The 14994-nt window shown below is 32.4% G+C and overlaps 1 protein-coding gene across 2 annotated transcripts in view; it reads right to left on the bottom strand.

The window, feature by feature from the left end:
- Positions 1–14994, bottom strand: part of LOC116772436 (netrin-B-like) — a 70188-nt gene that overhangs the window by 5850 nt on the left and 49344 nt on the right. For both annotated transcript variants that reach the window (XM_061522264.1, XM_061522265.1), the window contains exon 2: positions 1234–1422. In XM_061522264.1, coding sequence (XP_061378248.1) covers positions 1234–1422 — 189 coding nt within the window. The remainder of the gene's footprint in view (positions 1–1233; positions 1423–14994) is intronic.

A 14994-nucleotide genomic window follows, 5' to 3' on the forward strand; every position in this document is an offset into this window, starting at 1 on the left:
TTTGAGCTCCGCTGTCGAAAATATAATGAATCTAAACTGTGACGATGAACGCTTGCTTGTAAATCAACCGAAAAATCTCCGACAGATCTCGTTATAAGTTACTCTTTTATTAAAGTTATTTGGTAAAAATAGCATTTTTGGTGTAATAAATAACTATAAAACTCGTTAGTGCAATATCAAAATTTAAATACATTTCATGCAGTTATGATTTTTAAAATCTTCGTATCAGTCTTAGTATTTGGGTGCTATTGAGGAAAAAGTAAGCTTGCTGTATGGTCAGTGGGACATCTTTTAGTCGGACAATTTCCATATATATATAATATGTTAGTATTTATTGTCCAATACCAGCTGAAACCTTCCCACGCCCCGTCCAAGTGGTCACCTTTCCGAGCCATTCCCGTAATTGGATTTTGCGATCGGTATTTGACCCGATGGCTAACTCTGAACGTTTTTTACAACTCAAGTTGTTGCTACACTAATGGATTCGGGACGATGTGCTTCATATTATCGTTATAACCGTCAGACGTTACCTTTTTCCGGACGACCATAAACGGTGTTGTAAAAGCATTTTATTCCTTTAAAACTATATATATATATTTAACTTTATCTCTCATATGAACACAACCCATGTTATTTTGAAAATAAAAACTTTTTCTGAAACTAATGGACGTTCTTATTGATTTTCTTACAATAGGCCATCGGTTTTGTGTTCATATTATTACGAATGTGCTTAAAAATATCAACATTTTCATGTGATTCTCAAAAAGATTTCAGAATATTTATACTCACTTCATGATGACTTCAGCTCGTTGCTTTAAATAGTTTTATGAACTGCAACGGGGACAAAACGAGCGCAGAAACCGAAGCATTATTTATTTCCAAAGTTGTTTGTAATACGAAGTATTTATTATGAGACCTACATTAGGTTTGTTTCTTAGAAATCCCTAAATAAAGGAAGATCAAACATACATATATCCTAGTAATAGTATTATCTGCTAGTATGTCTCATTGATTGAATTAATAATAATGTTGATTTTGACATAACTTTATTTATAAAGAAGTGATGAATTGCCAAAATTGCTGATATAATATAGTTAATTATTTAGTTCCTAACTCGACAACGGTCATCTACCCTGCTCTATTACCCTCCCCTTTGCTACATCTATCTCATTTCATCTCGTATATCTCTATATTTAAGCGCCATATCATGTTACCAATAATATTAATACTCACGTTTGCAAGCCTTCTTGTGAGTGATGGGTTTAGTGGGGTCTCTGTAGTAACCCTCGCGACAGTAGTGGCAGTGTCGACCCGCTGTGTAATGTCGACACTTGAGACAGACCCCACCGCTCGCTCGACCTGATAACTTGTATAACTCCATGTTGAAGCGGCAGCGTCGCGCGTGACCATTGCAGTTGCATTCTGTAAGAAGGCTTCCTTTAATTTTGTGCACCAAACTACTCACCATCAAATGGAATTTATCCCATTCAATGATATAATTTTTCTTGAAATTAGGACTCTGATTCACATTCTAATAGTTTAGATACCTTTTTTTTAATTACATTTACTTTATAAAAATGTAAAACTTATATTGCTTTAACACATAGAAGACATGTCTTTATTTGGCTGACAGGAATATTATGTTTAATGTTAATTTTAATTATAATATGAGGGAATTTCAACAGTAAAGCAAATACACCAGGATAATTTAGAGTGACCCCCCGTGTCTAGATGTACATAACATATGAGGACATTAGCCAACTGTTGCACACGTCCAACGGGAATGTAGACCATTTATATTAGCCTGAGCTGCCTCGCTTGCACGTATAACTACCCCTATAGATAAATACGTGACAAACTGTCCATTGAATATATAGAATTTATAAGAAAAAAACACTCTGGCTATAAATTTTGTCATTTTCGTGAAATCTGAATGACTGCTCACTCACTAGACTTTGGCTCATCAAGAAAGAAACAAGGACACAAAGTATTTTACGTGTGTATAAAATTCATATATATTATTTTATTGTTCAGCGGTATATGAAAGGTGCGATCATTATAAAAGTTGACATATAGTTAAAATATAACACGATATAGAAATTCCTTTGTTGCACAGAATTAAAATATAAAAGTGATTTATTAAGGGCTCCGTATGCAAATCCACGGAATGAGCTTCGTAAACTACTAACTAGCGACCCTAGAGAGCTTTCACATCTCAGCCGCTTGCATTTGTTAGCCTTTTACGACTAACCTATTGCTAATTTATACACAATCTAGCGGTGTTTCCAACCACTACTATTATAAGTATAATAATATAGTAAAACAGAAGTATAACATATTCTACAGCACCAATTAATGAATAATGGGCCCACAAATAACATCTCGTTAATTTTAACATCTCGTTTAAAGATAATCTACAGATTAAAATTATCCACAGTACTGTATTTGTTTGGGAGATAGATAATGCATTTAAATCATAAGTCTCATTTGAACGTACTTAAATCATTCACTTACTGTCATTCATTCGTTCGTTCAATTCCTTCATTCCTTGTTTTACACGAATCTCATATATATTCAAACTAACAGTAAATAGCAATAAACATATAACCAGTTTCTTAAGATAATTTAACTAATAAATTTGAAGCAATAAAAACTTCGATTCCAACAACTGAATAAACAACTGTTAATGAATGTTGTAATTTAAATTAAGTAACTGTGAAATGACGGGGAGTGATCATCTGACGATGATATTACGTCTCTGAAGACGATAATCGTTGATTGAATTAACGAGTAATAAATAACAAAGGAATAAGTAAAATGGTGCCTTTATTAAGTTTCAATAACAACGAAATATTGAAAAAAACTTAATATTGTACTTCACTTGGCTAATTGAATGAAATAAAACTGACCAAATACCGATTTAGTCAATATTTAAAAAAGACTTATTCCTCTATTACTTTGAAGATACATAATGGGAACTTTTTAAATACGTATATTTAATTTTGCAGATTCAACAATAAGTAATGTTAAAAGAAAACAAAAATCTAGAGTAATCACAGTAGTACATCACCATTTCCATAAAAATGTTAATAACGAAACGGTTTCCAGAGCTCATAACTCAAACAGGTCTGCGTACGCGCAGTGTAAAGCTGTCATCGTATCATCTGTGAGAGCAGATGCCGTCCTTTGTGATCTGGTTCACATTGGACGGACGCTTTTGAGTCCATTGTTATTGGGTTAGTGAAATATTCGGTATAACTTCTATTTACTAGTTAACATAATTCCTATTTACGGTTTAGTGTGAACATTTTAATCTATTCATTGTTGCAATTCAATATCATATTTAATTTAATCGGTTTAAAATATGACTGCATCTATGGAGGTTTAAAAATATTGTCATTTTACTTTATCTGTTGAAGATTAAACCGTTTCCAACAAACCATCCCCCTCGAAACCTTCACCTTTGTTTTAGTTTTGTTATTCTTTAACTATCTTTTTTTCCTATTTCCCATATTTCATTTTATACGTCGCTTGTTAGTGAAGGGACCATTTTTCTGAAGGCAGCCTGTAATTGATGACGCTTCCACTGCACTCAGTCTACTTGATTTATGACTTAATTCATTGTATCGACGTTTAATACTTCAAGCGACGGAAAAATTATAGTTTACATACATATTTGTATTTAATTCAACAGCACATTCTGAGATAACGTTTAATGGAGCGGTTGCTGGTACAAATTAAATCACAAAACAAGAGTACCAACACGTAACTATCATTAAGAAATTCGTCGGATGTGAGCTAAGAGTAAATTAGGTAGACTTTCTTCTTGGTCACGTTTATTGCTGCTAAGCACCGGCGGCGTCGGTATGGCACGCGTCACACGTGGTCGGAACCCTAGTCCTTTCCTGGTACCATATAATTAGACTACATTACATACGTCATATACAGACATACATACATTTATGATAACATAAATCAATCATTTCCGAACTGATATAAAATTTAGTATAAAGCGTAAGTATTCGTCAGCCATCCTTAAACAAACTTGACTCCTTGTCGCAAACAGTCTTCCAAATTCTGGGTCCATTGAGAGACCAACAGGCAGCAAGATAAATTTATAATATGAGTGTGATACTCCCTAGATATTAAAGACATGTCATGTACTCGCAATAATCCTTAACTTAGCACATTATGTAGCAAGTTGCCAAAGACCGGCAGACGGTAACAACATTAGCGGGGTTGCCGAATTGCCACTTCAGATAACGAGTTTATTAATTAAATTTGTATCCACCCCGTGTATCCGTACTTAATTATGTAGAATGTAGCAAGACATGGTAATTAATTTTGACATTCGCTCCGGTAATTCAACGGAACACGTGATAGAACTTTAGAAGCTCTGAACGACGGACGTATTGTTCTCAGTGAGCACTAAGGTGGTTCGATAGAGGAATTAAAAGTTATACTGAAATATACTCTTAAATATACATGTTTAAATAGAGTAACAATATGAAACAATTTCATATTATTGGGTTGTTAATCAACTTAAAACGTTATTTTTCGATAACGCCAAGTTGAATGTGAAGTACGAATGGGAGAACGTTAGTGATCAGAAAGAATTAAAGATAGCTGAACTGAAGCTGCGTTTTATTTATAATATACTGTCCGTTAGAATCGACGAGAATCAATAATATTTTACAGCCACCGTTGTACGTTTTAAATAACTGAAGCTCGAATACAATTTAAAAACAATTTGTGGTCGAGCATTTTCCAACGTAAGGGTGTTCTGAGGTAAACGATATATCTCGATGCTCGTTTGTCAATCAGTGTCAACGTGTCCGATCGCTGGGAGCGATTCTGACTGATTACGCTCTTTTAATTTCATCTTCAAATGACCGTGTTTACGACGTTCAACAGCTTTGGTCACGGATTTGGATCCAATCAATATATTATTTGGATATATTTTATTGTTTTACATTCGTATTAAATTAGACTTATAATAAATAAATGAAATTAGATAATTGTGTGAGGTTAGCAAACTTAATTTCTTTTGGCACGAGCTATACGCGATATTTGAATTTAAAATATAATAACGTTATTATTATATTAATAATTTTCAATATTAAAATTGATATTTATTTATATATATATAATGTAATCTTTGATCCTAGAAATGTACTTTTAATATAATTTTCCTTAGTATATATTTGCCATTGATGAACGTGGAGTCAGTGGTGTAAAGTGTTGAAAAACAGCATGTCACAATTGTTATAAAAACACGGAATAGCAAACTTGCACAAAATACGTTATTGTTATTGTTGTTACACGATACGTTATTGTTATCTTTGATAAATTTAAATTTATTTTTTTATATTTTTTTCCACAATCACTCACCCATTCAATTCACGCATTCAACTAATTATAAAAACGTAAATTTTAAGTGATTCAATCTGAAATTAACCAATTATTGGTTTTGTTAAGTAATAATAGTTAAATATTCATTTGTATTACATAATAATACGTCATATATAAGTTATAAAATACATATTATATCTTATGACTAATGAGTTTATCGTATAACCATTATCATAAAGTTATGTGGGAACTATCACTTAGTCTATATATAATCCATATATATGTATGAATGGTATTAAAGTTGTTAACAGTGACTAAGAGTGTTCACAGCCAACTAGGTCCCATAGATCTGAGTTTGGAGCGTCGCCAGCGCGAATGTTCACTATTTGCGATCCCAACTGATTTATTAAGTGTGATGATACTTCTCGCCCAGTTACTTCTGCATTGGAAATTGATTGATCATCGATTAGACTAACTATACAACCTTCTTATATATGATAGGGCTGAACCTGACGATAATCTAAAATAGAAGACAGTCAAAGAATATCTTATTTCGGTAAGGTTTTGAACTGAACTGTATATAGTATGATGGGTATATATATGTGTGTGTATGTTTATATATTGCATGTTGACAAATTGAAGCCAATAAAATGCAACGAATATAAATACAGAGTAAGTTGGTCGGAGCGAGCTGAGACCATGAATAAAACATGCTCTGTGAGAAACAGCTAACGTTAGTATACTTGGCGATCATATGTTCTGAGTGGTTAGGAGTTGAATAAAAGATGCATAAACGGACTGCTCGGAAATATTTAGCTATTTGTGAGAATACTGTATTTAGCTCCAACGGTACATTAGTAATACGATAACTACTTTTCATTGATGAATGGAAGGAGCAGAACACTTAGGACGCTGAGCATTTTTTTTAAAGACCAGTATTAATATATTATAAATATTGTACGAAACAGTCTTTATACAATCGATGTGGGGCCACGAGATTTGTAACCAAATCTGAAAATAATATAAGTCAAGTAAAGATGAATGAGAACGTATCTATCGAGTGTTGTGTTCGCTCGTAACACCGCTCATATATAAACTTCGTGGCCACGCAGCTCAAATTTGTCTCGTACCAGCTCATTATCTCCGGTATACTTTTGAGATCACGAATCACGACAGAACCCAGATTTGAGACACATTTAATGAGGAATGTCCTCTCACTCGCGAAACAATTAAGAGGAAATGTTACATTCATACCGTCTTCGTGGAATTATGAAACTTATAGCTATCGCTGTACATAAAATATTAAACAAAATGGCGACACAGTGCAGAAATTCGAAAATTTTATGTAATAATAAATAAATAAATAAGATAAACGAGGTAAGGTAAGTGAGGTACACAAATTAAATTAGCTTTTTCGTTCAAAAACATATAAAATATTTCACAATCCGATATTCAAACTACATCCATGAATAACTAGCGATACATGCATTGATTCATTAAAGTATTTGTTCAATATTCTCTTTACGTAAAGTAATAACCGCTTCACCATCTCTATTCAATATATATTTTTAACTTTATGATGTAACTTGGCGAAGTTTTTAACGATTGTACAATCATATTGAACGTTGTTCGATGTTCTTAAACAGTTTTCCTTAAAATATATAAGATATAAGACGTTAGTACAGAAAAGATATGTTTTTATCCAATGACTTATTTACAATTAAAAGATAATTAAAGATGTTTACGAGCGTAACTTTATTGGATTGGTAAAATTGGATTTTATTTCAACGAAAATGAGTTTTATTTAGAACGTTTTCTTTTACAATGCCATGTTTTTTTTTATCAGTTGCAAAAGCTTTAAGTTCCACTGCAATATATTCGTATGATTTAAAATGAAATAAAGTAGAAGAACATTAACAGATATTATTATACATTAACAGCGGACATCACGACTGTATTTCTGTGCGTCAATAAAGTGTTGTGTTTATACCTTGATTGCTCTAACTTATTACCCGCATAGTTTATATAAAATGTTTAATTTGTTGATGTTTTGCCGCGCCATAACAGAAAGAGTGAATGAATGGAATGAGAATTAATTTGTTCGTAGAAAAAGTATTCATTTTCTCTACAACCAAAATCATATTTACACAATATTTACCAGTAAAATGTGTGGTATTTAAACGCAACGAAATATTTATTTAAAGTATTCATTTATTTGTTTTATCATTATTTTTCTAGAAGATGAAAGCTTTTTCTCAATGGACCACAAAAGACAATTTTACCTTTAAACTGGATTTTCAGTCCTCAATAGCAGTAAAGGGCAAGGATCAAAAATAAAACAAACAAAATATTTACCAAGAATATATTAAGACTTGATGTGAATCTTTAAATCGTCACAGAAGTTAACACTATGAGTATTAAGATGCTGGCACGGATAATAACAGGCAGCTTTGATCTGACTATGTGGATTAAGGAAATTTAATAAACAGTCTTCAAAGACTTGTCTGGACGACGCTAGAAGATTAAAGATGAACGCGGTCCAACTAACATTACTATTAAAATATATATGAATGAAAACCAAAATGTATTTCACAACGAATGTATCTTTGTAATCCAATCGTTCCTATCAATCTAAACTATTCGACTAAAATGTGTTTCGATCTCGTAAACCATTTTCCAATTCAATCGGACGTTATAGATTCTTTATAAGTTCATAGAGTTAAAAAAAACTCAGCTCAGCTTCAGCTTTCACAGGCCGGTACATATTTTGTAACTGGTTTTAATAAAAATTCCATTACGTTTTATAAGGTTGGTAATTGTCAGACAAATATTGCTCCACTCGCTCAATACGCTAACCGATAAATGCCTTTTAATTCATACATATAAAACTAACGAATTGATTATATGATTCGATCTAGTGTTATGTAAATGTTTAAAGAGGGTGTCAGTTTGTTTGAGAGTTATTAAAAATAAGTTAGAACCTTCCCAAACCGTCATAACGTGTAGTTATGTGGAATGTTCTACCTACAAGCCTTCCCATAAAATACTAGACACATAAATGAAAACCCTTATAAAGTACTAGAAAAATTGCTTAAGCACAATCTCGTACCGACCTTAAATGGTCTGAACAGTTTATTACAAAGGACTAAACGCTAACCTGAGCCTCGCATGGTAAAACTCTAAATCGAATAATAACAAGACGCCGGTTAAAAGTTAAAAGGTACAGTCGGTAACACAAGTCACCCCAACCGGCACTATATAAATCCAGGAAGTCACAATCGTTGTGACACCACGTGGCCAGGTAACATTGTGCACGAAAGTATTACACTTTTTTATTTATCCATTGATTTTACTCTAATCGATATAAACCAAAATATTAACACATATATAGTTGTGCCTTTAAATTATTTTTGTAACAAATAATCAATATATTTTTATAGTTTACTATATTATTTAATTTTAGATCACTTTTCGTCGCGTCGTTACCGGCGCAGGCGCAGGTGAACATTTACGAGGTCGTAAAACGCTGGCAACGTTAAAATAGAATCGGGGATGCGCTTCGACACATCACTAATTTGTTAGCGATGGTTTATGGAAAGTAATTAGCCGTTAAATGTAGTTTAAGAAGAGAAAGCTCCAGTGAACGTAACGCGTTGATTTGATACGGGTTTTGTTTCACTTTATTCTATTGAGCAATTACTTACTACAAGCTCTTATGACTTCTAAGCGAAACATGATCCTCTGTGATCATTGCGTGGGTTAAGTTCAACTTAGCTATAGAATGTTGAACGGCTCTGTATCTAAAGTCATTAAGCGAAATACAAATACCTCTTTCGCTAATTAGAATTATTTAATATCGAAACCCTTTGTAACTTAAAAAAATATATGTAATTTTTACTATCACTAAGAGAATAATTATGTCAATTTCTTTTTAAAATTATACGAAAAATATTAAATAATATTTTATGGTGTTTGCTTTGATTTTAAACATATTTTGATTGTTAATCTTACGTTTAATAGGATTTAGAGTATATATTTAAACCAGAATAATCGACTTGTCCACCGAATACTTCATATAAACGAGATATATATTATTAAATTGATAACTTAGAATATCACATTAATAAACGATGTACGTCTTAGAGGATGTTAATATGTAATAATGGGATATGAAGCAATTGTGCACAAATACTGTTTTGCAGCCTTACCAAGAGTTCGCATCGTAACGTATAAAGTTTACTATTACAGTAAAGTAAGCGTTTTTTATTTTAAATTGTGGATGACGCTAATATTGAAGTTATTTAATACTGACTGCGGTGGTAATGTTAACCTTGAGGCGTACGTGAAACAGATAAAATAAATTATCTTTGAGAAGTACTTCCATTAAAACGTTTATTAATTATAATACATTTTATTTAGCCATGACATAAGTCTATATAGTAAAGTCAAATTCAATAAAAAATCGTTTTATGGCTGTCTTAAAATTTTCCCGCATTCCTTCGATGAGATATGGAAACCTTAAATTAACTTTCTGCTTTCATGATAAAATACTCCGCAAAGAAATATTTTCCATCCCATTAATATGTCGAAACCAATTTGGCTAAAGTTGTTTACCGGATTCTAATGCCGGCGGAAACAAGCTCCGTGAAACGTCGAGATTTACGATTATATTTATTGATCGATTGTAAATTTATTCATTAGAAAATATTCTTTTCACGGCCGCGCCTAATACAGATGTCGCCTTATTGAGTTAGCTGCACCCTCGATATAAAATATAAAAGTTATTGAAATTCATATGCCGTGCCAGTGTCGGAAAAAACGTCGCATCTACTTGATACTCGATAGTATGAGAGAAAGATTAGAAAGTTAAAAACAATTAAAAACTGCGTTCAAAATACCTCAAAGTCGACTCCGAATTCAGTGACGAAATTCGCGGGACAATGAAACCGCAGTTCGCGGTAAATTTGGTGCTAACTGTCAAATTAATTGTAAATGTAGTTCAGAGATCCCGCGATTGGATTCGGTGTGATTAATTTCAATCAGCGGGTGCATTGTCGCGGAACTTGAACGAGCGGCGCGTTAATTGCACTACAGCCGCTTCATGGACTGCGGCTACAACAGAACTCACAGTAATGTAATGATTCCTCAACACTTCCCATTTTCACGATAGCGACCAGCGACTCTTGCTTGATCGTCATTCAAAATGAAGACGTGATCAAAAGAAATGATTTAATAATTTTTTTTTGATTTTACTATAAAACGTAAGATATTTCTACTAAAGAAAAGTTTCTATCGTCTAAGGATATTAAGGAATAAGTGAGAGTAAAGATAGTAAGGATAGAGTAAAGATTAGTAACAAACAGATAGAGTGAGCTTCATATGAAATGAGCTTAGAATTTAATGTGATATAAAGTAGTTGAAGTCAGAGCTATGACGTGTTAAACAATTAAAGGTACTGAATTCAATTATAATATACAAGAGCTTTATAGAGATATAATTCCCGGATATACAAACGACCCCCGGGTCATCGGAGAAAGTGTCAGAAATATTAGTTACACTGCAGCATTATTAAGACAGGGACAAAAGATTACAATTACTTATGTTAGAGAGAGACAGACTCCAGCCAATGTATTCTGATCTCGATATTGATAACACTATATTAATAGTACTCTCACAAATTCCGTTTTTAAACAATCAAAGCTATTGTGAGTATCGATTCGTAGATCTATAAGCTAGGAACATAATGAAAACACATGCAGAAGAAACGAACTCTTGCATTTTGAATTCGGTTAAACATAAAAATCTTTCAGATGCTGCGTGATGAAAAACGCGCGCTTATTAGGAGAGTGAATCGCCTGTTTAAACACGATGTGGAACATGAATTGAAAACAAAAGAAACTATTCGGCGTCTGTAAATAATACAAACGCGTGGTAAGGATATTGACGAACAATTTTATTATATGATAAATATTGTTATTATTTTTTTTTGTTTTGTTTTTACAAAGCTTCAATTTTATTTTTCTCATATTATTGAAAACGTACATTTCAATTTGAAAGTCATTAAAGTATTGTAATATCCTATTTTCATTGTTCCCGAAGTATATTTTCTATGACCTTATTAAAATGAAAATTTTGTTACGAAAGATGGATCTCTAGGGGGATATATTAAAAATGGGTAGCTATTGAAAAACTAATTTAAAACTTTTTAAATCTTAAATTTCGCAGAACGGAATCATCCCCAAACGCAAGACCACCCCTCATCTTTATCCCAATGTTTGGCAAATACAGATACGCCAATAAGACGGAGATAAGCTCTCTGTTTGGCTTTACTACCCTCAAAATGGGGCTGTTTAATGTTATGATCCGCCGAACAATGCAACGGGATCAAAATAGCTTTTATAATACCTTTAATTACTACACTTGTTCATATACAGTGTTCTCGAAGTACCATGAAATCATAAACACGAGGATGAAAAAGGGATTGCAATTATCTTAAAACGTAGAAACGATATATTTATTTATTTATAATTGAAACACAGGAAGATGCAGAGCTAGCATTAGTATCGATTAGTCTAACACCTAACTACATTTAGAATTAATTTATATGATATTATTAGCGTCCCTATTAAATCTATAGCTACACAAAATAAAAAGGTCTTTTAAAGTATTATTTACATTCAGTTTAAAATATCAAAAACAAAGCGGTAATATCTTGCGAATCACGTGAACGTACTGAGAAAAACCGTAACAGATTTTCGGTAGCCAGAGGTTTACGAGTTGAACTCGATTATGAGGTTTACGAGCTCCAAGCTATTTCAGCGTACAGACGACCTCACAAGATGATGACGGACGGATAAGGAACTGACAGAATATAACAAAGACTTTTGTCGTGGAAGAAAACCATATGGAAGTTATAAGGTGTTGTTGGCTAGAGGTGTTGTTTGTGGATCATAAATTAATGTTACCCGCGAACATTTATTATAAAGCCATGTTAAAAATTAGTTGATTTGTGGATTACGACAAGCACACAGCATACATACATATATATATATATTAAAATTTGCGAATAGAGATCATTTAACTTTATATACATGAGGAATTCAAATAATCACAGATAATATATTTCAAATCTTTAAAATATTTCATTTGTTTAAATCATATCTTTCTATATTATATTCTCAATATATCTTTATAGATTTACAGTTGTTTACAAACAAACATATGTCCTCATTGCTTTAGTATAAATGAAAATGTTATGAATATTATAAAACGTAATACCATCATCCTATCCGACAGTACAATCCGTCCGCGCAACAAAATGCTATTACAATATGTGAGCTTTACAAAATCAGTTGCAGATTTGCCCGCGGCGTCGCTTCAAACGATGTTGTACAGATATCAGCGACTTTACCAATGCCTTGTTTAAATTATACACGAAACGTTATTAGCGTCGTTCGCAATAAAACACAGATTACACAAAACGAACAATTAATATATATATTAATATAATATTAAATTTTTTCATTAATTTAATGCATTTAATTAAAATTTAATTCATTTGTGCAACATTACGCTGGATTTATTAAATGTGAATTCATATATTTTATCAAAAGAGCTCATTACACGAAGACAAATCTTTCAAACGTAACGTCAGCTCTTTATATTTAGATGTCTACTTCATTTCAGCGCAGATCGTAAACTTGTGTTAGTTGCGACTTTTGAATGGACACTTCAATTATTTTTCTTTATTATTTTCATTTATTACTAACAACTTGTGCACTTTCCTTCGCAGGTTATAATAATATATTAACTAAATAAAAGGTCAAGACGGAAATTTTCGATTCCATTGTTAATTTCGAAAAATATTAAAGATTTTTATCATATTTTTTTTGCAAATAAGTTATTTAGTAAACAAAAGTATTCCTTGTAAGGAAGACAGTTTATATACATAAAATTTTATAACACCTTAACCATTACAGAGAAAATGTTATTCAGTACCTTGAACTAAATGTCAAGAATGTTTGCATGCATTTTTTAAGAGACTACCAAGCTGCCATCATAAGAAAACTATTGCTATAGATATATTATTTTTTTTATAATAAGCATTGACAGGCTACCAACATAAGAATAATATTATAGATATTATAGTTTTTATATCAAGCCATAATGCGAAGGCGCAGTTCCACTCAGTCTTAACGTGGTCGCCATCAGACGTCGGAAGCAATCAGTCTTGTGATATGTCGCGAGGGCGTGACCAAATACACGGAATTTATCCACCGGACCAGAACTCGTTTTAATATTATTAACGTGTGTTATGCAATTTATTTGTTTATTTACCTATACTGCATGTCATATCGCCTAGAATGAATTAAGTTATAGTAATTCGAACCCTAATATAGCTGTCGTAAGATTTTTTTTGCTATTGTTTTAAAAAGCGAACTTGAATCATTTTTCTTTATGATTAATTTTGGTGAAACTTTGTCATTAAATTAGAAGTAAGAGAACCCTTGAACAGTAACCAAAACATTTCTTTGAACTGTCTCTGATATATATATCATTATATGTTTTGCACTTCAACCCCGAGGGTCTTACGGTATAAGGATCACGTGTACATTTTATTAAATGTCTTGTTAGGGATTATGCAAGGGTCTAAGACTTGCAAAGCCCCAGGCGAGGCCTCCATACAAATATAATCATGACAAATTTTACGAACCCATTTGCTCGGGGATGTGAACCCTCACACGTCAAGGGTCGAAACGACCGTCAAAATAAATTACTTAACCCTAGCGTGAGCGGTAATGAGTGAGTTATCATTGCGGTGACAGGTGGCACATGACCGAATGAATGAATGGAATGGAATGAAAGCCTCTCAGAACCAACCACTGAACGTACGTGTGGCTGAATGTTGTGTTTGCTTAAACGTATGTGTTATAAATATTATCTTGTTTTGAGGAACCTCCATTTGTTTCGAGGAACATTTTAAACCGATTACGTCGAATCCGTTATAGCTGTGTACACAGAATAACATGCCCATGTCAGGTTTACGAAGCAGAAATTCGTATTAAACGAATCGCAGTAGTTAATCGGTGTATTGAGGTGAAAACTCAAAGCAATTTGTAATCCCGTGTGTTTAAATAGTACCCAATTAATGAGATGGTGTACATGAGAGATACACAGTGTACATTGAACCTTGAACACAAACCATATTTTAGAAACTGTCAGGACAGTCGAAATAATTACCTTAAAAACATAAACATGAAATTCAGAGGTGTATTAAAAAATATACAAAGACATGCTTTTTAATAGCAAATGTTTATAAAACAATTTAACATCATTTTTTTTATTTCTTTTATATATAAATTAATATTATGGTCCTCGTAAATATAAACTAATGCTTGTTTGTTAGTTGTTGTTGTTAGTAGAATTGTAGTTTTGGCTCGAAGATTGAGACAAAATCATTTGATATATATAGCAATTAATTTACTGTGACCAAAAAAGAAAATGTCCTGAAAATACAAAAACACAAACGAGAGTTGTCATTAGACAATACAAGATTTACCGTTTCGGGAAAGGGAAGTATATTTTCGTTTTAATATCATTACTTGTAACGGGTTTAATGAGGATTTCATCTCGATGCTGTCA

This window comes from Danaus plexippus, chromosome 12 (assembly GCF_018135715.1).
Source record: "Danaus plexippus chromosome 12, MEX_DaPlex, whole genome shotgun sequence".
Classification (NCBI taxonomy): domain Eukaryota; kingdom Metazoa; phylum Arthropoda; class Insecta; order Lepidoptera; family Nymphalidae; genus Danaus; species Danaus plexippus.